Source organism: Vulpes lagopus, chromosome X, assembly GCF_018345385.1.
Source record: "Vulpes lagopus strain Blue_001 chromosome X, ASM1834538v1, whole genome shotgun sequence".
Taxonomy (NCBI): Eukaryota; Metazoa; Chordata; class Mammalia; order Carnivora; family Canidae; genus Vulpes; species Vulpes lagopus.
This window is the reverse complement of record NC_054848.1, coordinates 111,027,824-111,055,502: the sequence shown is the minus strand read 5'-3', so window position 1 is coordinate 111,055,502 and position 27,679 is coordinate 111,027,824. Positions and strand designations below refer to the sequence as shown.

At 39.8% G+C, this 27,679-nt stretch overlaps 2 protein-coding genes across 2 annotated transcripts in view; one reads left to right on the top strand and one right to left on the bottom strand.

Annotated features, from left to right (window-relative positions):
* Positions 1-20,701: 20,701 nt before the first annotated feature.
* On the bottom strand, positions 20,702-22,080 carry LDOC1 (LDOC1 regulator of NFKB signaling). Its single transcript, XM_041742273.1, has one exon. It carries the CDS (start codon positions 21,948-21,950, stop codon positions 21,510-21,512), a length of 441 nt encoding a protein of 146 aa, XP_041598207.1. The 5' UTR covers positions 21,951-22,080; the 3' UTR covers positions 20,702-21,509.
* Positions 21,949-27,679, top strand: part of LOC121482688 (protein argonaute 2-like) — a 109,052-nt gene continuing 103,321 nt past the window's right edge. The window contains exons 1-3 of the mRNA XM_041740504.1: positions 21,949-21,962; positions 22,016-22,419; positions 23,021-23,198. Coding sequence (XP_041596438.1) covers positions 21,949-21,962; positions 22,016-22,419; positions 23,021-23,198 — 596 coding nt within the window. The remainder of the gene's footprint in view (positions 21,963-22,015; positions 22,420-23,020; positions 23,199-27,679) is intronic.

Genomic DNA, 27,679 nt, shown 5'->3' with positions numbered 1-27,679 from the left:
TGGCAATGTGACTACAGAAGCAGAGATCAGAGTGACACAACCATAAACCACCAGAAGCTGGAAATGAAAAAAAACAAAAACAAAAAACAAGAAACAGTCTTTCTCCTAGAGCCTCTAGAGGCAGCCTTGCAGTGCTGTCCACACCTAATTTCAGACTTCTCTACTCAAAAACTGTGAAACAACAAATTTATACTGCTTTAAGTCACCAAGTTTGTAGTTATTTGTTACAGTAGCCACTCACTTCTTCAAATGTCATCCCTGCTGTATACACTCACTACTCTATTATACAATATATTCATTTGATATATATGATTATTCATACAGAATCATGGTGTGGTAGTGCCTTTGGGATCACGTAGACTTGACTTTGAATCCTGGCTCTGGCACTCACTAGTTATAAAATTTGGGCAAGTATTTATAACTCACTGAGCCTCAATTCCTGTGACATAAGAATAATACTATTTTTGAAAGATTGCAACAAAAGTTAGAGATAATGATAGCAGAGTTTGGCCTACTGTACACATTCAGAGATGTTATCAGGTTCAGTATTCCATGGGGCTACAGCAGTGATGCCTAACATTAAAATGATAACCATATCTATTTAAGCAAGTCAACCCAAGACTTCTTGCAAACTGCCACCATGTACAGTTCCCTTTATCACTATTTCTTAACAAAAGCAAGAACCTAGGGATTCTAAATTCTTTTTTTAAAATAAATTTATTTAAAAAATAAATAAATTTATTTTTTATTGGTGTTCAATTTGTCAACATACAGAATAACACCCAGTGCTCATCCCGCCAAGTGCCCACCTCAGTGCCCGCCACCCAGTCACCCCCACGCCCCGCCCCCCTCCCCTTCCACCACCCCTAGTTCATTTCCCAGAGTTAGGAGTCTTTCATGTTCTGTCTCCCTTCTAATCTCAATTCTGAGGTAGGTTTATGACCATAATCCTAGGTACTTTCAACAGTCTTTACCTCAATTTTGGTGTCTACAAAAAGTCTTATTATACCTCCTAAGATACACAAAGATCTATAAATAAATAAAATATCATAAACATTTATATTCTTGATGTGAACTGTGTCATCATGGGGCCATTAACTGCAGTGACATTGGATCTCTATTCAAAAGATCTCATTGGATCTCAGTAACTTTTTGAAAAAGAGCAAAGGCTCTTTTTTTTTTTTTATCCCAAAGGCTTTAAAAGCTACATTACCAGCAGTTGAAGAATTGCATGAGCAGAACTAAAGCCATACATTGGATGTCTGCTCCCCAGACCTCTCTTCAAGAGAATCTCTCCCATAGTGGATAGCCAGACATACAGCTAGAAATCAAAACAGGTTTCAGAATATTGTTGTGTTCTTCAAGTGCATCCCTAGGTATTTTTAAGGTATTGAACAGACACATAATTGACAATGGCCTACATTCAATGATTTTAAGGAGGTCATTTATATTCTACAGGCATTTCTCAAATGCTATCTAGCAATACTTTGACATAAGAGGATATCGAGACACTATTCACCAAGATGATTACCAAGAAGAACAGGAAATTTTCCAGTATTGTGTGAGCTTCGGGACTATGTGTCCACGAAACTGTAGCTCTCAGAGGCAGGGATCTGTCATTGGTATTATTAGAGAAAGGGCAAAATGAAGCTCAGTAAATACACTTTCACTTCTCTCTTCTGTCTCTAACTCCTAAAAATGTGTTGACTGTCATGCAACTGATCAAAAAATTTCCCTCAGATCTTCTGGAATAATCCAACTTAAGTGCTAAAGGAATATGAGGAAAGGGCAAGATTGAATCTGTTGTGTATATATGTGTTCAGGGGAAAGAAGCTGAAGCCTGGGAAGGCTTCATTGAAGAAATAAACATTGGAACCAGACCACCAACAGCCATACAGCAGAATATCATGCAAATACTAGATATCAAATAAATATTTCTAACACAACTTCCAATTGAAAATTTAGAAATTACTTTCAATGATGCTTACATTTTCCATGAGCACTAATGACAAAAGAAATGATACAAATAACCAACCAAAAAGGATTAAATATGCAATGCTTAACAGACAAGAACACATAAATAAAATATTCTTTCAAGTTCTATCGTTCCATTCATATGTATGAGGGTAGCTACCATCCCAGAGGCAATTATACCAAGCTCACTGTGGAGTGGAATGTTCCATCTGGACTTCTTTTTATTGTGCCTTTAGAAATTGTATTCCTAAAGGTGTAGAGGCTGAGTGTACTTACAGAAACTACTTTAACTATTCCATGGTTGACTTCAGTCAAGGGAAGAGGGAGGTATAGAAAAAAGAAAAGGACATGGAAATAAGAAGGTATGAAAGAAGAAAAGCAACTTCAAAACAGTTAACTTCTGTGTGCATATAGACATGGCTCTCATATTGACATTTTTAAAAACACAGCATCTTTCTCCAAAAGTGTACTTTAACCTAAAACTTAAATCAGTGGGATTTCCCAATGTCCTTAGGGTAGCAACATGAATCCAGTGTTCTCAATGATGATGACTTTCTTTTTTTTTGAATACACTTATATCACCAGCAGAGCATGAGAGAGTTTAATGCTATGATTGATGATCAAGTGATATGGAAAGCAGAAGCTCTGTACATCATTGATAAACCTCAGGAAGAATGCTACTTCCAGCGGTCCTTACTACTTTTATTGGTAAATTAAATAAGGAAATGATATGATACCTACAGTACTGAAACACGTTAGGAAAAGAGCTCCATGCCATCCTGCTTTTGCAGAAAGGCTTACTTTCTTTCTTAGGGCATGCTCATGCCAGTCTCTTTCCTTTTGTATTTGCTAATGTAATGATGCTTGAATTTTCTGATTTCCCTATATTTGATTATCATACATAACAAATTATTTCACATTTCTTATTTAAAATCATGCATTCAGGGGCACCTGGGTGGTTCAGTCAGTTAAGCGGATGCCTTCGGCTCAAGTCATGACCCCCAGGTGCTGGGATCAAGCCCCACATCGGGCTCCCAGCTCAACAGGGAGCCTGATTCTCTCTCTCCTCTCTGCTCGTTTTCTCTCTCTCTCTCTCTCTCTCTCTCTCTCTGTGTGTCTCTCTCAATAAATAAAAAAATATTCATTCATTTATATAACAAATATTTGCTAGCCTACTAGATGACTTACATACTAGGGATACCTAGGGAGAATGAGACAAGCAATGACCCTGAAGTCATGGAGGAGGTCTAATTTTATCCCGATTCTCCTTGGAGACAATAAAATCTACACATATAATTATTTAACAAATATTTCAAGGGAAAAGTATAGCATACTGAGAGTTTATAACAGGGTAAACTGGTATAATTTGAGAAGGGCACGGCCAGCTAATGTTACTCTGGAAAAACTACATTTGAAGTAAGATCAGAAGACTGTTGGAGTTAGCTAGGTAAAGAGAGGTAGGAAAAATTGATACAGGCAGATAAACAGCATACGGATGTCCTTGTGGAAGGAAAAACTGTGGCAGTCCTAAAATATTAAAAATGCAATTGAGCTGAAGCTCTGAGTGAAGAATAGAAAGGGAGAGATGAATTCAGAGATAAGAAGTGGGAGGAGAGGGCACCGTGAGTGCAGCCATGGCAAAAAGTTTACATTTGATAACATATTTCAGGTACTACTAGAATTAGATGAAATAAAGACAATCATGTTAACTAACTTGCTAGAACTCTGTACAAATTAGTCTGAAGATAAATGTACATCAAAATGAAAATGCTTCACAATCTACACATTCAATGCAATCCCTATCAAAATACCAACAGCATTTTTCACAGAGCTAGAACAATCCTAAAGTATGTATGGAACCAGAAAAAAAAAAGCTAAAAGACTGTCAAAAAAGAAAACCAAGGCTGGAGGCATCACAGTTCTAGACTTCAAGCTACACTACAATGCTGTAATCATCAAAACAATATGGTACTGGCACAAAAACACACACATAGATCAATGGAACAGAATGGAGAACCCAGAAATGGACCCTCAACTCTATGGTAAAATAATCTTTGACAAAGCAGGAAAGAATGTCCGATGGAAAAAAGAGTTTCTTCACCAAAGGATGTTGGGAAAATTGGACAGCCACATGCAGAAAAATGAAACTGGACCACTTTCCTACACCATACACAAAAATAAATTCAAAATGTTTGAAAGACCTAAATGTGAGACAGGAACCCATCAAAATCTTAGAGGAGAACACAGGCAGCAACCTCTTCAATCTCCGTCACTGCAACTTCTTGATAGACACATCTCCAAAGGCAAGGAAAAGAAAAGCAAGAATGAACCATTAGGATTTCATCAGAATAAAAAGCTTTTGCATACCAAAGGAAGCAATTAACAAAACTAAAAGCCAACCCTGGCTCCATTCCTATGGAATGGGAGAAGATATTTGCAAATGACACATCAGATAAAGGGTTAGTATCTAAAATCCATAAAGAACTTATCAAACTCAACATCCTCCCCCAAAAAAAATCCATCAAGAAATGGGAAGAAGACACGAATGGACATTTTCCCAAAGAAGACATACAAATGGCATATGAAAAAATGCTCAACATTACTCATCATCAGGGAAATACAATCAAAACCACAATGAGATAACACCTCACACCAGTCAAATGGCTAAAATTAACAACTCAGGAAACAATAGGTGTTGGTGAGAATGTGGAGAAAGGGGAATCTTCTTACACTGTTGGTGGGAATGAAAGCTGGTACAGCCACTCTGGAAAACATTAGGGAGTTCCCTCAAGAAGTTAAAAAGAGAACTATCCTATGACCTAGCAATTGTACTACTAGGTATTGATCCAAAAGATACAAAAATAGTGATTTGAAGGGGCATATGCACCCTAATGTTTATAGCAGCAATGTCCACAACAGCCAAAATAGGGAAAGAGCCCACATGTCCATCAACAAATGAATGGATCAAGATACGGTACATATATACAATGTAATATTTCTCAGTCATCAAAAAGAATGAAATCATGCCATTTGCAACAATGCAGATGGAACTAGAGGTTATTATGCTAAGTGAAATAAGTCAGAAGAAGACAAGTACCATGATTTCACTCCTATGTGGAATTAAAGAAACAAAACAGATGAACCAGGGGAAGGGAAGAAGAAATAAAATATGAGGAAAACAGAAACTGAGACAAACCATAAAGACTCTTAACTACAGGGAATAAGCTGAGGGTTGCTGGGGGGCAGGTGGGGAGGGGAATGGGGTAATTGGATGATGAGCATTAGGAGGACACTTGATGAACACTGGGTGTTATATGCAATTGATGAATCACTAAACTGTACTCCTGAAACTAATAATACTCTATTTATTAAGCAAATTGAATTTAAATTTTACAAAATGAAAATGCTTCATATCAGCAAAATGTATATATTTTTATATTGATATACTATTGAGTTTATTGATTACAATATTATTTTATATTATTACACTTATATGTTCCCATTCCTAGTTACCTTAATACAAGTAGTCAAGTTTAAGGTATAAGAGATTATATATTATGCTTGTTTCTGGAATTTCAGTATCTTGTAGAAAGTATCTGACCTCACATTAAATCTTAAATTTGTTCATACTGATATTTGGGATTTTTATTTTTAGTAGGCCTGTCGTCAAAATGGCTGGTAACATAGAGCCAATCTAATCTCTTCATTAAGCAGATGAGTAAAATGAGGATATACTATGAAATGAAAGTATGTTCCCTAAATAATAACAACTCCTAATAACAACTCCTAATAATAACAACTAAATAATAATATGCCAAAAGCCTATTTGGGTTTTATGAATCGATGGTTTAAGGTAATCTCCTCCCCCTCCCATGGTGTTCTTAAAGGGTATGTGTGTGTGAGAGAGAGAGAGAGAAAGAGAGAGAGAGAGAAACAATATCCAAATAGACATACACATATTACTGTCTTCCATCACCAATGATACTAATTGTAGTGAGAACTGATAGTGTTATAGCAGTAAAAATAGATTCAAAATCCAGGATGTTTTTCATTACTAAATACACACGCAAATTGATTTGTGGGTTAAAATGTTTGGCCAACTACTGACATAAAGTCAGTGAACTACATTTAATGGAAGCAGTACAGAGTGAACAGAGTATATGGGTTTAAATTCTTTCATTGCTGTTTACTAACAAGTGTGGTTTGCACAAGCTACTTAATTCTTCTGAGCCTTGGTTTTTGTATTGATAAAATGAGTATAAAACATTCATAAAATCGAAATGCAGATCAAACTATACAATATAAAAATATTTATTATATTTTTTATTAAACTATTAACTATTATCAAAAATTAACTATGATTAAGCATTATTAAATGTATAGTAAACTATTTATTAAACAAAGTATTTTCAACTAATACTTTTTTTTCCACTAGAGAATTCTGATGTAATAATCTTACAATGACTATTTTGTTCATATAGATTTAAATGAACCTGGATATGACAATCTCACTGCTACTTAAATTGTTCCAGAGCACAGTAAAACAAAAACAAAAACACAAACAAAAACAAAACCTTTCATTTTGTTGAGGAAGCATAATAGTGATACATAAACCTGATAAAAACACAAACACAAGGACTACAGACCAATCTCATAAATATTGATGGAAAACTTGGTATTATATGTACAAGCAGATTCCAATTACATATTACAAGTAAAAAGATATTATGACCAAATGAGATTTATTCCAGAAATGCAGGGAAAGTATAAAATCAGAAAATTCCGGGCACCTGGGTGGCTCAGTCAGTTAAGCAAGCATCTGCCTTCAGCTCAGGTCATAGTCCTGGGGTCCTAGGACAGAGGCTGCATTGGGCTCCCTGCTCAGCAAGCAGCCTCCTTCTCCCTCTTCCCTCCCCCCTACTCATTCCCTCTTTCTCTCTGTCAAATAAATAAATACAATCTTTTAAAAAAATAATATAATTAGAAAATTCCTTATCCAACATTTTAATAAATCTAAGGGAAAAAAATAAACTATAAGGTTTTCTTCATAGATGCTGAAAACAGGCTATATAAAATTTAGCACCATGTCGTATCATGATTCTCTCTTTCATGCACATGCGCGTGCACGCATATACACACAGAATACACAAATATATATCTATGCGTCTATATTTTTTTAAAGATTTTATTTATTTATTCATGAGAGACAGAGAGAGAGAGAAAGAGAGGCAGAGACACAGGCAGAGGGAGAAGCTGGCTCCATGCAGGGAGCCTGATGTGGGACTTGATCCCGGGACTCCAGGATCATGCCCTGCGCAGAAGGCAGGCGCTAAAATGCTGAGCCACCCAGGGATTCCCTATGCGTTTATAAATATGAAGATAGGGAAATAGTATAAGCACTGTCACTAAGGAGTAGAACAAGGGAAGAATTCTCTCTATCTCCACAACAATTTCACGACAAGAGAAAACAATTGTAGGTATGAGATTTGGAAAAGAAGTTTTACATATAGTATAATATTATATCTGGAAAAACAAAAAAATAAATACAAAAACTAAATTAAAGTTTTTTGGCATGACATAAAATTAGCACAGAGAAACAATAGCATACACACACACACATACAGAGAGAAATCTGTTAGAAGCTACTTAGGAAATACAGTATTCAAAACCTATGTAAGAAAATATTAAAACATTTTTGAAAGGCCTGAAAATAAATCTGAGCAATTGAAAAGGCAGCTCTTGTACTTGGTTAGGATAACTCAGCTTTGCAAAGATATCTTCACAATTTAATACACTACTCTAATGCTATCTCATCAAATATAATAAGCTATTTTTTTATAAAGCTAGCCATATGGGTTCTGAAATTGACATGGAAAATTCACATGTAAGAACCCTGAGACCAAAGAGTAATAAAAGGAGGACTAGTGCTACCAGATGTTAAAACATATTCTAAAGTTTCTATAATGAAGATTTTGTGGTAATGACAGATAAATAGGCCTACAGACTAATTTTACTAAATAGTAAGTCCACATAGACAAAATGGTATATGGAAATTTAGTACATGATAACTATATCACATAACTGAGAAAAAGATGAATCTTTTAACAAATGGCATGGGACACCTACATAGATATTTGGGAAACAAGTTAAATTGGATACATTATACTCTAGAATAAACACCAAATAGAACAGAAATGTAAGTGTTCAAAAATTGAAACCACATCAATATTAAACGAAAACACTGGGGGAAATTCCTTTACAGCTTGGATGTGGGGCAAGTCTTCTAACTATAATTCAAAATCTAGAAACAAGAAGAAAAGAATGGTGACTTTATCTATATAAGAATGCAAACATCAACACTGCAGAAAATAGATGCCATAAAAAAAGGTAAAAGACAAATGAAAAACTAGAAGAAAATCCATACAACTTTTATCATAAAGGACTACTTCCCAAGTATGTAAAGAGCTTTTAAATGATGAGAAAAACAGGATGGGAAAAATACTCAAGATATGAACAGAAGATTCATATAAAAAGAAATAAAATGAGCACTGAGTGTTATACTACATATTGGCAAATCAAACTCCAATAAAAAAAATATATACAAAAAAAGACATCGAAAAAGAAATTAAAATAGCCCTTATCAGAGGAAAAATACTTTACTCACAATAAGAGAAGTGCAAATTAAAACTAAACTGAGGTACCATTTTTAAAAACCTATCAGATCATTCAAAATAACCCTTATCCTGGTAATGTTATAGAATAACAGCCAGTCTCATCCATTTCTGATGGAATATAAAGTGGCAAAACCATTGTGGGAGGGAATTTAAAAATATCTGACAAAATGCAATATGCACTTATTTTTTTGAGCTAGCAATCCTTCTCCCAGGAACTTACTGTAAAGCTATACCTCCACAATTATAAAAATAAAATATGTATGTTGTCATTAATGGGGAGACTTATTTTTGTAAAAACAAAATATTTCCCATACATAGCACCATGCATAAGAGAATTATTAATAACTATGGCAAATTCAAAGTTGGTTACATTGCTGCACAAAAATGAGAATGGTATCTATGAATTGACAGTTACTTCAAATTTATAGTTAAGTGGAAAAGAAAAAACAAGTGCAAATGAATGTATGTAGAAAACTTCTCAACTCATTCTATGAGGCCAATATTACCCTCATACCAAAACTAGACAAAGACATCACAAAAAATTACATGACATTATTTCTTATGAATATAGACAAAAATCATCAATATATTAGCAAACCAAATCTAGCAACATATAAAAAGGATTATATTACATGACTAAGTGTGATTTATTCCAGGAAGGCAAGATTGATTCAACATATAAAAATCAGTCAATTTAATACCCTGTATCAGAAGAGTAAGAAACTGAAACCACATGATCATCTCAATATATACAGAAAGAGCATTTTAAAAAATTCAACATACTTTCATGATAAAAACATGCAACAAATGAGGAATAGAAGGGGATTTCCTTATCTTGATAAAGGACATCTATGAAACACACAGCTAGCCTTAGACTTAATGTTGAAGGATTGAAAACTTTTCCTCTAAGATTAAGAGGAAGACAAGGATATTTGTTCATGTCAGCTCTATTCAACATAGTGCTAGAAGTTGTAGCCAGAGAAATTGGGCAAGAAAAAGAAATAAAAGGTATCTATATTGGAAAAGAAGTAAAATGATCTCAATTTCAGATGACATAATCTTGTACAGAGAATCCTATGCAATCTGCAAAATGAACTATTGGAACTAATAAACAAGTTCAGCAGAGTTGCAGGATACAAGACCAAATGAACAAAAATCAAGTGCATTTTTATACACTAACAACAATATGAAAATGAAATTTTAAAAATTCAATTTAGAGTAATAGCAAAAAGAATAAGAAACTAAGGAATAAATTTAACAAAATAAGTGGAAGACATACAATAAAAACAGCAAAATATCACTGAAACAAAGACCTAAATAAATGGAACAATAATGTTCATTGATTGAAAGACTAAGATGATAAAATTGCTAAGATGGCAATACTCCCTAAATTGATCTAGATTCAACAGAATTCTCATTAACTCCTAGTTGTCTTTTTTGAAGGAGTTGACAATCTGAACCCAGGATTCATATTAAAATGAGAGGGAAACCGAATAGTCAAAAACAAAAAAAAAAACAAAAAACAAATCTTGGGACACCTGGGTGGCTCAGCGGTTGAGCGTCTGCCTTTGGCTCAGATCCTGATGCTGGAGTCCCAGGATTGAGTCCTACATCAGGCTCCCTCCCTGCAGGGAGCCTGCTTCTCCCTCTGCCTAGGTCTCTGCCTCTCTCTGTGTATCTCTCATGAATAAATAAATAAAATCTTTAAAAAAAAATCTTGGAAGAAGAAAAAAGTTGGAAGACACATGCTCCTCAATTTTAATACTACAAATCTACTATAATCAAGACAGCTTGATACTGGCATAAGGATAGACATAAACCCCCAGTGAAATAGAATTGAGATTCCATAAATAAACCTATACGTCTACAGTCAATTGATTTTTCAGTAAGGGTGCAAAGATAATTCAGTGCGGAAACAGTAGTCTTTTCAACAAATGGTGATGGGACAACTGGATATACACATGCAAAAGAATGAATTGACAGTACTACCTCATATCATATACAAAAATTTAACTCAAAATGGGTCAAAAACCAAAATAAAAGAGATAAAACTTAAAACTCTGAGAATTATGAAAACATAGATGTAAAACATAAAAACTATGAGAACAGCTGTTAATTGTTGTGACCTGGGGTTAGGAAATGGTTTCTTAAATATGACACCAAAAGCAGAAAGAACCAAAGAGAAAACAGATAAATTGGACTTCATCAAAATTAAATACTGCTGCGCACCAAAGGACACTATCAAAAAAGTGAAAAGACAATTCACTGAATGAGAGAAAATATTAGTAAATCATATATCTGATAATAATTAGGCCTAGTATGCATAAGTATTTCTAACAACTCAACCATAAAAAAAATCAACCCAATTAAAAAGTGGGCATTTCTCTAAAAAAAAAAAGATATACAAATGGTCAACAAGCATGAGACAGAATACTCATCAACATTAATAATTAGGGAATCACAAATCAAAACCACAATGCTGGGGACCCCTGGGTGGCTCACCGGTTTAGTGCCTGCCTTCAGCCCAGGGCGTGATCCTGGAGTCCTGGGATCGAGTCCCGCGTCGGGCTCCCTGCATAGAGCCTGCTTCTCCCTCTGCCTATGTCTCTCTGCCTCTCTTTCTCTCTCTCTCATGAATACATAAATAAATCTTTAAGAAAAAAAAAAAGAAATTAGTGATTTCCTGGGATGGGGGAGGGGAGGTAGATGGGGCAATGGGAAACGACTGCTAATGGGTATGGAATAACTTTCTGAGATGATGAAACTGTTCTGGAATTAAATAGTGGTGATGGTTGTACAACTTTGTGAATATTCTAAAAATGCTGAATCGCCCACACAGAAGGGTTAATTTTATGGTATATTAATTATAACTCAATAGAAAGTTAATTCTTAATAAGAGTAATCCAGACATAAATGTTATGTTAAGGAATTCCAAAATTTTCTAAATATGGGCTCACTGATGGATTTTGAATAAAAAAGTGGTAAATGAGATTTAGGTTTTAAAAAGACAACACTACCAGCAATGAGAAGAACAGCTTAGAAGGAAGCGAGCCTGTAAGAGGAAGGATCGTTGGGAGTCCATTCAAATAAAACTGGCAGGCAATGAGTGTCTGAACTAAGGCAAAAGTAGCTGAAAAGGAAGGGATAACCTGAAGAGGTATTAGGTAAATGAACCTGTTTCCAACCGTACTGACCTGAGTTACCACTAAAGTAAATGTCTGAGTAGAGTTTGTCTTCACTGATAAAAGAGAGTTTTATTATCAACCGTTCAGTAGAATTGAAGTAACATAGCAGAATTTATAAAACCAATTATCTGTATTTTATAACAAGTTGTAAATCAGTTTATGGTTCCTACAATATGAATCGTTTCCAAAAGAGTACTATTTTATAATAGTACCAACAGTTGCTTTTCATTTTCACCATAACTTTCCCAGAACAAGTGCAAATTCTATTTAAGTTACATTAGCACTCCCAGTAATAAAGATGAGCAATATAGAGTAAAAGAGCAAAAAGACTCCTTTCATGCTATTCCCTTCTCTAAGGTAAACACTTTAAATTTTTTTTTTAATTTTTTATTTATTTATGATAGTCACAGAGAGAGAGAGAGGCAGAGATACAGGCGGAGGGAGAAGCAGGCTCCATGCACCGGGAGCCTGATGTGGGATTCGATCCCGGGTCTCCAGGATCGCGCCCTGGGCCAAAGGCAGGCGCCAAACCGCTGCGCCACCCAGGGATCCCAGGTAAACACTTTAAAAGCTGGAATTTATCTTTCTATTCTTTTCACCTTTTGTTATATATATACATATATACATACATACATACACATACATACACACACATGCATACACATGGGTTTTAAAATATTTGTAAATGGTGGGGTGCCTGAGTGGTAGAGTTGGTTAAGCGTCCAGCTCTTGGTTTCAGCTCAGGTCATGATCTCAGGGTTGTGAGATCAAGCCCCATGTCGCACTCTGTGTGGAGTTGGTTTGGGTTTCTCTCTCTCCCTTTCCCTCTGCTCCTCCCCCCTAAAATAAACAAATAAATGTTAAAATATTTGTAAATGGCATCATACTCTACATGTATCTGTGAACTACTTTTATCCTTAACAATTCCTATCAGAACTTCTCCTCATAAATATAAAGAGAAAATTAGTTTTGCCTCTGTATTGTAGCTCAGAGTGGGATGTAATCTATCTTAATTTATCTAAATCTCTCTCCTTTGATAAACATTTCAGCATCATTGTTTTTGCTGTTAAAAAAATGAAACAGTAATCCTGGTATCTTTTCTAAAGCTCATACTAGTTTCTACAAGTACCAGTGTCTGTATAAAATGGGGACAGAAACACAGAAGTCCACCTAGTTGGAGGGGACAGGGGCCCTTGCTCATTCTAAGGGCTATTTTGTTAAATGAGAGAAGGACCCGCAGAGTTACCACTAATGAAAATACTTCAGGTCACAAATCAGGAAGCAAAGATCTATGAGGGATAAGCAACTTGAACAAGGCATTACTTTCAAAGGCAACATGAGATTATACAAAATCACTGGACCTGGGGTGGGAATTTCTGACCCAAATTCTGACATTTTCTACCATGGACAAGTCCTTGAGCATCTCTATCCCGAACCGTAAAATGTAAATAAAAATCCTTCTCCACTGAGTTGGTGTGAGTCTCAAAGAAACTGAATACCAAAGTGACTCTTAAAGTGTCAGATGCTGTTCACATGTTAATGAATCTTTAATATCTATTCCGTGAACTTCCCTCTGGTATTACTGTTAATGTGCTAGATACCTTTTTTCCTGATACTCCAAATCTCCCAATATCAGTATTTTTGTACCAGAATATGCAAGTCTACCATAACAGTCAATCTGACATTCCTATTTTACTAAATAATATCTATTGAAGAAAAGAAGAATGAAGTTAACATTTACTGACTACCAGATAAGGTACTAAGCAGTTTTTTCTTATATTAGTCCTGAGATGTAATGATTCCCATGATACGGGTACAGAAGTGTAGAATCAAGTAAACTGTCTGGCGTTGGCAGAGTAAATCTGTAACAAAGCCACAACAGGGATCAAAAGTCTTTCTGGTCATGAACACATTCTCGTTGAACTCATACTTTAAGAACAATCCATTCTCAACTCAAAACAAACTGATCTACCATATATACTTGTCTATCTCTTCTAAGGTCCATTTTCTAATACTAATTTCAATCTCCTCAACTTTTATTTCAATGAATAACAGATTTCTTTCTTTTTCCCATTTATATAGTGATCAGATTTCTACACAAGCAGGTAGCTCCTCTACTCCATAGATGTCTAAAATCCTTCTCTTTGTCTTCTTGCTACATATGGGGAGAAAATGTCCCAAAAAATGATAGTAAAATTGATTTTTTTAACACACACATGCACACACATACATAGCTCTAGTGAGAAAGGATTCTAAGTCATTAATATTTTAATTATCTTTCAGGTTCTTCCACCCCCAGAGCTGAATCTTTTTCAATCCCTCTCTAAAATCTAGGTTGATACTTCCCAGGAACATAGACTACCTCAGGTGATTGAGACATCAGAGCTACTGAGCAGCAGGGGTGAGAACAGAGAGTCCAGAATGTTGACTCTGAAAATAATGTCGGAAGTCATCTAGGTACATTCAGGTACAATGGAAACATGAGAGGGCTATTGAAGTGACCCATAAAATGCTAAAACAAAGGTAAGGGGTCAGATTTGTCTCATCTCTGGAAAGTGGGAAGTATACAAGGTACAATCCACCAATGTTGAATTATCTGTGCCAGAGAAAATTGTTTTGGGGATGAACTGAAAAAGACAAAGGAGACGGACTATCTTTACTAAGGAAGAATAGCATCACTAGGAAGTAGACAAGATCCTGAAAGGATCCTTGGAACACCGCCACAGAGTCCATAAGTATTGCAAATAAATACTCAGTAGAAAAATATTGCCAGGAAACAGATGTGACTTACCATATCACCGACATATCGTATCATAGTATCTCATATCACCATCAGCTTTCAAAATAAAAAGGAATCATAGCTACACAACAAGAAAACAAATCAGAGATATGAGATTCAGGAATATGCAGGAGTCAATAGAAGTTAAAACATGAGTTGGCTGAACCAGGCAAAGAAGTGGAAGAAAATCAAATCACAGAAACAAAGCCAAGTTGGAAGCAACACAGATAATGATGGATACTCCTGAAACCACTGTGAAGCACATTTAAAATAGGATTGATAAAAGTAAGCAGAATAAAATAACATTGAAGAAAACCTTTTAAAAGCCTGAGAACATTTAAAACATCGAGGGTAGGTAAAAAGGGGAGTCAACACAAATAAATATCAGTATATATTAGCTGTATTTAAAGAAATGATTAAGATGACTTTGCATAAATGCATCAGGCCTTGAACCTACATTTTCAATGGCCATACCAGGTTCCACAAAATATGACAAACAATAAATAACACTCAGATAGTAACTGGGTGACGGGCACTGAGGAGGGTACATGATGAGATGAGTGCTGGGTGTTATACTATATGTTGGCAAATTGAATTTAAATTTAAAAAGAACACTCGGATATACCCTCTTCACATGTAAAGAAAAAATATTTGGGAACTCGATAAAAATATCAAATTGATTACGAGTGAAAAATATTAGGGTGACCTCATACTTCTACAAAGTAACAGTCAATGCTAAAAGTTAGTAGAGCAATGAAAGAAAAGAAAGGGTGACACACCAGCTCTACTCATAACAAAATTGCTCAGCTTTAAGAAAACCTCAGAGCATATAGTTCCAGGAGGTTTGTTTGTTTTTTTTTCCCCAACTAAAAAAGGAAAGAACAAAAACTTGGCTAACAAAGGGAGTTGTGAAAAGTGAACAAGATAATTATTCCATTTGTCACATATATTAAGATTGCAACATGTGGGGATGCTGTTCACAGAAAAATATGTAAATGTTACAAACACGAACAACATAGAAACAATGTAACTTACAAAGTTGATAGAGAAATAGAATTAGTGCATATGGTGAGTTCCTCATCTTTCATGGCTGAGAGTCAAAAGGTATCATTCGTATCTGAAAAATAATAGAGGTACATATACTATTTAAGGGTATAAACACTAAGAGAAAAAATGTAAGCACATAAACTGGGAAGCATAGAAATGGGAGGAGAAAGTGGAAAAAATGGGAATATATTAAACATTTTCACAACAGCGTGAAAATAATGAAAATAAAAACGGAAGTGATTATCTGGACATAAATATTTGTGACATATATCACAAAACCCTAATAAATAAGGGGCTTCTAAAAAATTGAGAAACATCAACAACCCAAGAGAAAATTGGGCAAGCATATGAAAGAAATAAAGGAAATTCAGAATATAAAAACGTTCCATAGGAGAAATGACCCAGTTTTCTCAATAAATGAATTATAGGGGGGGAAAAGGGTGGAAGGGAATTGTTACCAATTAAAAGAAGGTTAAGAGATATATAAACCAAATGCAATATGTTGACATTTTTTGAGAACTAATTCAAGCAAATAATTAAGAAGACATTTTTATTTATGATCTAAAAGATATTTGAATATGGATTGAGTATTAAATATTAAGGAATCATGGCTAATTTTAGTACATGTGGTGATGATGTTATGGATTGTTTTTAAGACCATCTCTGTCAGAGGAATATACTGAAGTACTGATGATTCCCTTCAAATAGATATATCTGAGATTTGATTTAAACTATTTCAGGGATGCCTGGGTGGTTCAGTAGGTTAAGTGTTCGGGACTCTTGATTTTGACTCAGGTCATGATCTCAGGAGTGAAATGGAGCCCTGGTGTTTGGCTCTGTGCTGGGCATGGAGTCTGCTTAGGATTCTTTCTTTCCTTCTCCCTTGGTCCCTCCCCCTCCCACTTTAAAAAATAATAAAAAAATATTTCATAAAAATTATAAGAAAAGGGATAGATATAGAAAAATGTTGGCAGGTTTGGAATCTGAAGATATGTTTAAGGTGCTCATCATACTATTCTACTTGTGTATATGTTAGAAATTCGACATACATTCAAATGAACATCTTTTTTCAAATGAACATTTCTTTTTTTTAAGGTTTATTTATTTGAAAGAGAGAACACAAGAGAGAGGAGATGATGGGGGAGGCAGAGGAAGAGGGAGAAACAGACCCCCTGCTGAGCAGGGAGCCAGATATGGGGTTCGATCCCAGGACCCCGGGATCATGACCTAAGCTGAAGGCAGACACTTAACCAACTAGGCCACCCAAGTGTGCCCCTCAAATGAACATTTCTAAAAGTCCTATATGGCAACATAATTATCTGTGTCTAGAGAACAGACAAATTAGAAATATCACGATTATTTTAGTCAGCATTGAAACATAATTCCCTTTACTATTGTTTTAAGACTATTTTAAAGATTCAAAAAGAGACACATAAAAAACAAACAAATAAATAAATGAATAAAATGTGGCACATAGATTGTGATGGGACAGTTTTTTATCTTGAGCTGACTGGTTGACCCCAAATTGGTTGTTCAATTAAACTAACTGTATAAAGACTTTGGCTAAAATATAAGCCTTATATTACTGCAGTTTTGCTGCTAAAATAAGTTATCATTTAGGGAGGGGAGGAGGGAGAGTATATAAATGTTGTGAATAGTATCATAAGAAAAATAAATTTGTTACTGATCATAACTCAGATATCAGTCGGGGGGGAGAAAGGGAGGTACACAAATGCTGCTCTATCTGGCTATTCTGAAATCCCCTTTGCAGCACTTTGCCAGTGCCCCCACACATACTCATCCAGGGGAAGGCCTCTGCTCCATGAACAAATCTTACTATGACATTCATAATTACTTCAAGCAAACTATTACCCAGCCCAGGGTAATTGCATCATTAAAAAAAAAAAAAGTCTGTGGACAACAGAACATCTTAAAACTTAAAAAGGGGCAGCCTGGGTGGTTCAGCGGTTTAACTGAGGGCCCTTCAGCCCAGGGCCTGAGCCTGGAGACCCGGGATTGAGTCCCACGTCGGGTTCCCTGAATTGAGCCTGCTTCTCCCTCTGCCTGTGTCTCTGCCTCTCTCTCGGTGTGTCTCTCATGAATAAATAAATTAAAAAAAAAAAAAAAAAAGATCCTAAGAGGAATTTTAGACAGGAAAAAAAATGCAAGGGGCATGATCAGATTTTCATTAAGGGAAGTAGGTGGTTACCAGCATGGTCAAAAGGCACCAATTAGTTGATTGTATCTACCTTTAGAGCTAAGAGGTCATAAGACTATAAGGAATATACTTGGACTACTCAGTAGTGCAAACTACCAGACACTTTAAACACAATTTTAACAAAATTCGTATTTCAAAGAAAATAATAGATACGCTTCATACAATTATCTCATTGTAATCACCCATCAAGGAAAACATTCGCAGGACCTTGAACTGATGCCCCTTTATTAGCTTTAATTGCTTTAAGAACCTAGAAATTTTCTTAGAACTCATTTGTTACAAAACAAATGTTCCACTAATTTCAACGAGGCATCTCTCTCAATTCTGCCTGCTTCCAAACTGCTGAGGTTTTTAACCATGTAGCAATAGCAGAGAATAACCAAACACAATGTAGTTAATGTACCTCTAGCTTCATATACCCTCCTGCAAAACACAGCCCCACGGAATTAAGGGATGGCACTGTTTACCTACTCAAATGATTAAAGAAATCCAAAATACGTTGGTAGATTTAATATGATTGATTAATTTCATTTCCGTGATAGCACGCCAGTGACCATTTCAAGGCCAGAATGACCAAGATGAGAATTCAGGAGTCTGAAGTTCTTATTTGTTATTTCAGCATTTCTACGAACTTTTAACACTTTGCATCCAAGTGGTGCTTTGATCTTAGACGTGCTTATTCACTTCTCCATTCTCTTTTGCTCTGCCTTATGCCACTGCCATGACTTTCATCCTGAGTGGTAGAGTCCTTGCCCAAAACCGTGCTTCTTTGCAGCACCTGCCCCCCGCCGCCCCCCGCCCCCAGGCAGCCAGATTCTCATGCCATCCTCTACAGCTCACAGCACAGCCTGCCCTTCCATTATCCAGGAAGGACATCATGCCCGCCTGCCATACACCCACACACTCAGAGCAAGCACACGCATACACACGCGCCTGGGATTTGTGCACCTCAAATCTCAGAAACTCCCTGGGCTAGCTCTCATGGATGCTACTCAGATGCTGCCTTGGCAGGGCAGCCTCACTGTGCAGAAATCCCTGCCTTCCCCACACAGCATGTGCTCACTTGGTTTGCTGGTGGGGAATAGATCTCATCCACTCGTCTTCCACTTCCCTCTCCCCCAGAAAGTTCACTCCCAGATCTAATCACAGTCCAAATTCTCTTTCTGGACCTTAACTATAGCTGGGGATCATCCTAGTTCCGGCTCAAGCCACCATAGAAGCAACAATCTGGAATCACTGTGAGGACAACAACCACCTTTCATTCATCACCGTATCCTTAACTCTTCTCAGTATACCTGGACCACTGAAAATTTCAATGATTGAGATTTGGTCTTCCTGGATCCTTTACCCAGCTTTCAGCTCTAGCTCGCCACTTTCCCACATCTACCCCCCAGTCTCGGCCTCAACCTCCTTTGCTAAACCATATCCACCCATCCCTACCCTCCTATGCCAGAGACAACTTTCCTATGCCAGAGAAATCACTTCTGTCCTATACTTCTTCCTGTTTACCAAGTAAGCTTTCTACCTGACTTTATGTCAGATCTTGATGAGTAAATGAGCTCTTACCATGCTCTCATTTCCAGTCTCCCTGAACCTGTTCCATTCCTCTTCACTCCTGACATTTTCCTATTAAAGCCAAACTCACAGCAAGACATCTGCTTCCCAGGTGACTTTCAATTCCAGGCCTGGGAGTAACAGTCCATGTTTACTGAGCGCTCACCATGTAGTAGGAACAGTTGTAAATACGTCATGGGTGTGATCTCAACAAACCCATGCCTCTGAGGTGACCGGTAGGATGACCAGTATCTCATTTAATCGACAGTGAGGTTTACCGGCACAAATAAAAGAATAACCAGCCTCAGAAGATCTTATGCAATAGGGAAGTTTATTACCTAAACTGGAGATGTTAAGGTAGGGCTGGCTCCAGCTATGGTACAATGAGTACATTTGGGCAGATAGAAATGAGAAGTCTGAATCCCTCACATCTTCCTAAATGTTCCCTTGGCAGAGACAGCTTCCACAAAACCCACAACCGAATTTATCTGATTTCACATTTCAAAGAGTTCTTCTCAGCACCCCCACCCCACTCCCTGAATGCCTCGGAGCCCTCCAGGCCCACAAAGAGGTCTCAGCATAGCCCAGATAGCAGTACAAGGTCTAGTTCAGGAGACAGTCTCCAATTTCCATAGGCAGGAATCTGGGACATATGTATGGGTGGGGATTCTAAGAGTGTGCACCCGGGGTGATGAAATGTTAAGATCACGCTCTATTTAGTATGGGTTCACTCACACAGGATCCAGGGCTTAATGTTAGTTCAAGCACCTGAAAGGGGCATTAAAACAATATGCTACGTAGGTAACTGAAGTCTGAACTCAGCAGCGCCCTGCGGGCAACAAGACTTAAGGGACAGAATTTCCCTGGCAGTGTTGAGTAAGGAATCCAAAGGCTCAAGAAGATAATAACATTGTATGTGTCCAGATTTATGCCTGTTTTCCTAGTCTAATTATTAATAGTGTCCCCCTTTAACTCTCAAGTGTCCCAGTTTGGGATGGTGTGCCACCTGCTCAGCCACCCCTTACCCATGCCACCCTGGAGGCCCCAGAGGACACTCACTCCTTTTGCCAGGGCTTTAAGAAATGCCTTGGTGAGGAGAGTACCAGAATCCCTAGAAAACCCTGTGGTAGTTGTCCTCTGTAGCCTAGAGATGACAGTGGCTAATACTGGGACTGAACTAAGTTCCCTGACCTCAGGGGGCATAACGGGAGTCAGAGTGAGATTGGAAGAGGCCAATGATAGCACTTAACCATTAAAAGACACTCCTTTCTTTATTTTTGTAGTGCTTGATATTTATTGAAAAGAACGTAATTGCTTTTTTCCAGGTGGTATTGAGGAGCTGGGCTGAGTGCCTGTTTTTGTTTGTTTTTGTTTTGTTTTTAGTATTTCTGTCCAAATGCACACATCTGTTGGGACTGCTGCAGTTTTGAAAGAAAAAGGACAGCTGTGCAAAACTGGTGCATAGGAGAAAAGAAATGTCAACAATTTGGCTGCCAGGCACACTAGGCCCCTGCAGCAATCTGGTGGGGAAGGGGAGGACTCTGGGAGTAGGCAGGGAACTAACCAGGTTGAAAGACTGGCCCCTTCAGGGGCTGGTGAGCTGTCCAAATCAATGTCCAAGGACACAGAGCCAACTCAGGCATCTTCTAGGTTGGTCCTTATTTTCAAAGGCTGTGTTCTGTCGCTGGAATGTGGTGGTCGATGGTGAAGTGGCAGCGTAGGTCTCTGGGCAGATGGAGGCCTTGCAGTCGGCAGGGCAGGGCTGTGCGTGGTCTGACCAGTTTGTAACAGGGGCCTGCCCTATAGCTGGGGCTCAGGACACAGTCCAAATCAGCAGGGGGGGGTCCTGGGGCTGGCCAGAGCGGGTGGCGGCGCGCTTCCGAGCGAGGCCCCAGCAGCAGGTAACTGGAACAAAGGCAAGCACTACGGGGGGATGACGGAGAGAACCGGAGGGCTGGGGGTAGGGAAGGGGATCGGAGGGCGGAAGGGCGCTGGGCGGCTCCGGGCCGGGCAGGAGAGGCGGGGGAGAGGATGGCGGCGTGCAGGGCCCTCCCCCCTGGGCCCGAGGGTCTCCCGGCCTAGTAATCATCTTCCTCGTCGTCGTCGTCGTCTTCTTCGTCGTCATCCCAGCCGAAACACTGCTTCATCTCATCGAGGAAGGCCCGGTAATCACCTAGGATGGGGCTATCCATCTCAATGTAGGGCACCACCCACTCCTCGGCTTCCCCGGTGAGCAGGCTGATTAGGAATGCCACCTTCATGGCGTCGTTGCAGAATCGGTTCTCGTTGACGAGCATGTAAGACGCCGTCTGCACGATAAACTCGGGGAGCCGGGAGCTCTCGCCGCTAAACGTTTCGGGGAAGGGCACCGGGCAGCTCGGCGGACGTACCTGGCGCAGCAGGGTGGCCCTCTCGCACACCAGCAGCCGCAGCTGCTCCATGAGCTGGCTGTTCTCGATGCTCAGGGCGCGGTGCCGCATCAGGAGCGCGTGCAGCAGCAGCACCAGCTCGTCCACCATGGCGAACGGCTTGCAAGTGCAGGGCTGGGCTCGGCTCGGCTCAGGTGCGCACGGAGGCCTCGCAGGAAGTGCGTGTCCGCGGAGGCGCACGGTGGCCAGGGGCGGAGGGCGGTGCGCGCTGGGGTCCGGCGGCTGCGCAAGCTCCGCCCGCACAGCCACTCGGGCGGCCGGCGCGCCGGCGCGGCCCGGGTCGGGGGGCGTGGTCAGGGCGCTCCCGGCGCCGCGAGGGGGCGGGGCCGGGGGCGGGGCCGGGGCCTGGGGGCTCGGTCCAAGGGAGGGGGCGGCCAGGAGCCGGGTCCCGCGGCCGAAGTTCCCGAGGCCGGCGCCTGGGAAGGGCAGGCTCCCGCGGTAGAGCCCGGATGTGCGCCCCGGGACCGCGAAAACCCAGCTCAGAGAGGGCCACCCTGCTCAAGTTTAAAGGATCAGTCACGCTCGGACTCAGCCGACTCACACAGTGCAGGGCTTCTTGGTGGGTCTGTGTTTTGGTGACACACGTGTTTTGGTGACACACGTCCTCGCTTATTGAAATCCCACTCACCCAGGGAACTGCTGGCGCTGCGGCCTGCCCCGCGGGAGCCACGCATCCTTTCGGAGTTACGAAAGGCCCTTCCTTGGGGCTCCTGTTTGAAAACAAAACAATATCTAAATGGGTTTTTTTTTCTCTAGTTGGGAAACAATATTGTATACGTACATCCTTTTTTAAAAAGTATTTTTTCTAAACAGTGAAGTATAAAAACTTCTGCAAAAGCACCACTGGAGAAAGATTTGCAGGCTCTCGCCTCTCTTTGACTCTCTGTTTCATGTCCTGTTAATGCCCCTTGGCCCTCGGTCGTATGTTGTTTGTTGCTTAACAATGAACACTTGTGTTTTTAAATGCTTTGGGCTTTCTACTTTGAACTGGATTATTTAAATCGTTGAGTCCAGGACCCTAGAGCTGGCATTTTGTTGGCTCTGCTTTTAAAATATATCCCCAGTTCAGTCACTTCTCCCACTATACCACCCTGATCCAGCCTTCCTCTTCCCACCCAGACTGCTACAACTGCTTAGCTTTCACTCTTCTCTTCCTACAGTACACACAGGAGTCCCTCCTGATCCACCTTTTTGCTCTCCGGTGCTTTCAGTCACCCGTGCCAAGGGTGGTTTGATCCAGAATCAGCTGACCCTCCTTCTGACCTGGCACCAGAAGATCAACCGTACCCTGGCGTTGGATCAGTACGCATTCTATCATCTCACATCATCACAAGAAGGGTGAGTACAGGACAGTAAGATACTTTAAGAGATATTTTGAAACTTGTATAATAGTAATGTGTTAAAAAAATTCTATTTTATTACATGAGCTAGTAATGTCTTAGTGTGCCTAACTTATTTAAATTGTATCAAGTACGTATAGGAAAAAATATAGTCTATATATAATTCAAGACTATCCTCAGTTTCAGGCATCTGCTGGGGATCTTGGAACAGATTCCCCTGTGGATATGGCCAGGGAACGAGTGACTCATGTCTCAGGGCAGTGGCTCATATTTCTCAGTGCCCACAAATAAAGGCAGAGGACTTCTCCAGAGAGTAGGCACAGGAATCCTTTTGAACAAAAGTGAGAACTTTTTACTCCCCTGCTCAAAATCATCCCAACAGTTTTCCACTCTCACTTGAAATAAAAAGCAAAGTCTTGGCTGTGGCCTGCAAAGCCCTGCCTCATCTCCTGTGCCTATTCCCATTTCCTGTTCTGCTCTAATCACAGTATTCTTCTTGCTTATTCTCCCCACATATCAAGTAGCTCTGGCCTCAGGATCTTTGCACTTTCTTTCTTTTCTGCCTTGCGAGGCACTCTCCCCAGTTAGCTGCCCGACTCCTTCTCCCACTGTTTGAGAGAAGACTTTCCTGACCACCTCATCTATCAGAGCACCCCACTCTCTACCAGTAATCTCTAATCCCTAACCCTGCCTCATTTCCCTACATAGTATTTATCATACTAGCAGCCAACATATCTTATAGCAGTTTAATCATCAGTCAGCCTCCTCTTTAGAATGTCTTTGTGACCAAAGACTTTGCTTTGTTAGCTGCTCTATCCTGAATGCCTAGAAAACTGTCTGGCCCAGAGTAGAAAATCTGGAAATGTTCGGTGGGTGAAAGAATCTCAGGGTGCAGATATCGAGATAAAAAATAGAAGTGGCGGCTGCACAAAGTGTTCAAAATACTCTTCAAATCATCCAAAATACTCTTCAAATCATCCAAAATCATCCATGAATCTCTGATCATGAAACAGTGAAATGATGACTGACATAATAAAAATGGCAAAATAATTTTTTAAACACCCTATTTAATACTTTTACTGTAGAATGGGCATCCGTGGAGGTGAGAGGCTGTGGGGAGAGAAACAGGGCAAGGTAGGAAGAGGGGGACATCATACTACTGAGAGAATAGACAGAAAAGAGAGCATGTAGGAGGGACTATGAGCCTTGGACTCTCCTGTGATAGGAGCTCCCCTACTAGATCAGAAGCCGCTGGGGGCCAAGCAGAGACCCTCTCTCAGTCATCTTTTCATCTTCAGCATCTCAGAGTATATAGTCAGCAATCCTATCAGTGTTCAGTGGATGGAATGAAGGGACAGGAAATATCAGAGACAGTTTCTAGCCATTTTACACATTCATGGCTTGGAGTGGAGGGTGGACCTGCAGGGCAGCAGTGAGTGTCCAGTTCCACTTTCCATGTCCAGACCCTAATGACAAGAAGAGATGCCCAGGGTTCTATTCCCAGTAGCAAACATTCTGTGGCAGGCACTGGGTCTAGTGATTGAGCTGCCTCAGTGACCCTTGAACAACGACCATACACAAGGAAAAGCACTCTAGGAGGCTGAGACCCAGGAGAGCAGCACATTGGTGGCACAGTACCACAGTCTCAGCTGCTCTCTGACACGTATGCCCTTCCACTGAATGAGTGTTAAACACTGGACTTCTGGGAATGAGGCACGTCTGGTGGGGACCCAGAGATAATTAGGTTCGTGCTGCCCTGGTCCTCTTCCTCATAACCCTGTGACAGAGGGACTCTAGAAGAAAAACAGAGGAGGCAACCATGAATAGCACATCTGACGGGGCTCTGAGTTCCTTGAAAACAAGAAATGCCCTGACCAGAAGTGATCACAGAGCTGAACAGTGACTTTGGGAAGTGTTTCTCAACTTGGAGGGAGGGAGGAGAGACAGGTGGTTCATCAGTGACCTAGGGGGAAGCACCTGGGAAGAAGTGAGTAGTATCAATAACCAAAATGTATAGACTCATAATGTTCATGATGCTCTCCTGCCAATGCTAAGGCCTGCTAGCACTTCCTTCTCCATTCACCTTGCTTAGGGCCCCATGTCATTCTCCTTACTCCCTTTCTCCTCTCATGTGACCCTTGAATGTACCTTTTCAACTGTGTGAACGTGCTGGGGGCAGAGCAAAGTACACTGTGTGCCTTATCTCAGGCTCAGAAACTAATCAGGACAGCTCTGGCTCAGAACGTCCTGAAGAGGTTTAGACCCCAGTATTTAGCAGGAGCATCAGCCCAAGGGCAAGGGAGTGAGCTCTGGTGCTTATCTCTTCCACCACCTTCCAAGCTTTAAACCCTGCCCTGGTATAAACCAGCAGCCAGACTTGTAAAATTCCCTTGGTTCTTCAGCCTCCAGAGGGATTGTGCACAGATTGTGTAAACCAACTTAGCCCTTGACTATGCAGCCAGGTGCAGAAAGAAGCTTTGGAGGGGATATTTGCGAGAGGGTCAGTTTGGTGCCACTAAGATCCAGGCTTCTGCCCATAGACCTCTCCCTTCCTTTGTCTTAACCAGGTGTACCTTGGGCTATTTTTTACAGTAAGCACATCAAGATGGCTATGAGAGAGGAGTGAGGAGGTTTAGCTTCACCCTCTCCAGCTTACAAAACGTCCTAAAACATTTTTATGTGTTTATTTAAATACTAAATTAATGCATTCTTATGGTTAAAAGAAATTAGATATTACTGGTGTGTTAAAATAAAAAGGAAACTTTAGTAGTACCTCTCCTTCTCTCTATACAAAATCTCACTTGAAAATTCAAAATTCAGGGCAGCCCAGGTGGCTCAGCGGTTTAGCGCCGCCTTCAGCCCGGGGTGTGATCCTGGAGACCCAGGATCGAGTCCCACGTCAGGCTCCCTGCGTGGAGCCTGCTTCTCCCTCTGTCCCTCTGCCTGTGTCTCTGTCTCTCTCTCTCTCTCTCTCTCTCTCGAATAAACAAAATCTTAAAAAAAAAGAAAATTCAAAATTCAGTCTGTTTCCTTCCAGATAGATAAAAGGGCTTCACAGAATCAAAATACACGTTGTTCTGGCAACAAATGTGTCAAACATATCACCTTGAGTTCTCAAGATACATGTCAGGAGACCCAGATACGATACACAGATATGTCTTCTTCATGATCGCATAATACCCCACCTGAATTTCTTAGGTACACTCCCACCTCAGAACTAAAGATAACCCAACTTTGTTCAGTTTCTCAGACAATGCACAATGCAGGAGAACCATAGTGCCAAATACACTCACGGTCTGAAACACACAGAACTGGAAGCTCAGATATCAATAACTGAATGATTCCTGTAAGTTAATGTCTTATTACTGAGTAATTTGTATCATTTGTGCATATGTTTCCATTTTGCCATAATCTAGATTCTATTTCCTTCAGTATATTGCACGAGATTTTTGTTCTCCTTTTTTTCTCATTCCTAATTATTTTGATATAATTAGGCACCTTGAACATACAAAAACTCATACACTTAGCTTGTTCCTGGCACTGTCATACATTTTAAAAAGTAGCTGGCATCATGATAAATCTGTTGTCAGATATATCGGAGCACATCCTGTCAATTTGTGTTTACTTGTTTTATTTTATTTTTTTATAAATTTATTTTTTATTGGTGTTCAATTTGCCAACATATAGAATAACACCCAGTGCTCATCCCGTCAAGTGCCCACCTCAGTGCCCGTCGCCCAGTCACCCCCACCGCCCGCCCACCTCCCCTTCCACCACCCCTAGTTTGTTTCCCAGAGTTAGGGGTCTTTCATGTTCTGTTTCCCTTTCTGATATTTCCCACTCATTTTTTCTCTTTTCCCCTTTATTCCCTTTCACTATTTTTTATATTCCCCAAATGAATGAGACCATATAATGTTTGTCCTTCTCCGATTTTAAGTGTAGAATAGGCCTCTCTTTCAAATTGGCTGCTTACTTCATTAAGATTAAATTTTTCATGAGGAAGAATAGGTGTGGTGAACTGAAGATGGCCACAGATTCTTTGCCACTTAGCCTATCAAGGAGGAAAAACAATTTCCTTTGCCTCTTTCATCTGGGCTGACCTTGCGACTTGATTTGACAAATTAATGTGATGGAAGTGACTTATAACTTATGAGGCAAGGCCTTACAGACCTGAAGATTTTGCCTTTGGCCACTTGGAATGTTCCCTCCTTGGAGCCAGCCACCATATAAGAAGTCTAAGTACCCTGAGAACACCATGCTGTGAGGAAGCCCAAGCTAGCCCCATGGGGGAAGAGAGGCCACGTGGAGAAGCAGCAGGGCTGTAGACAAACAGGTCAGTTAGCCCAGCAGAGCCAGCACCGCAGTGCAGCTGAATGAACGACTCCGGCTGCCTGCCTAGAGAGCCAAAGCACTCTCATGAATTCCAAAACCACATGAATTACCAACTGACAGAATCATGAACAGACAAAATGGCAGCTG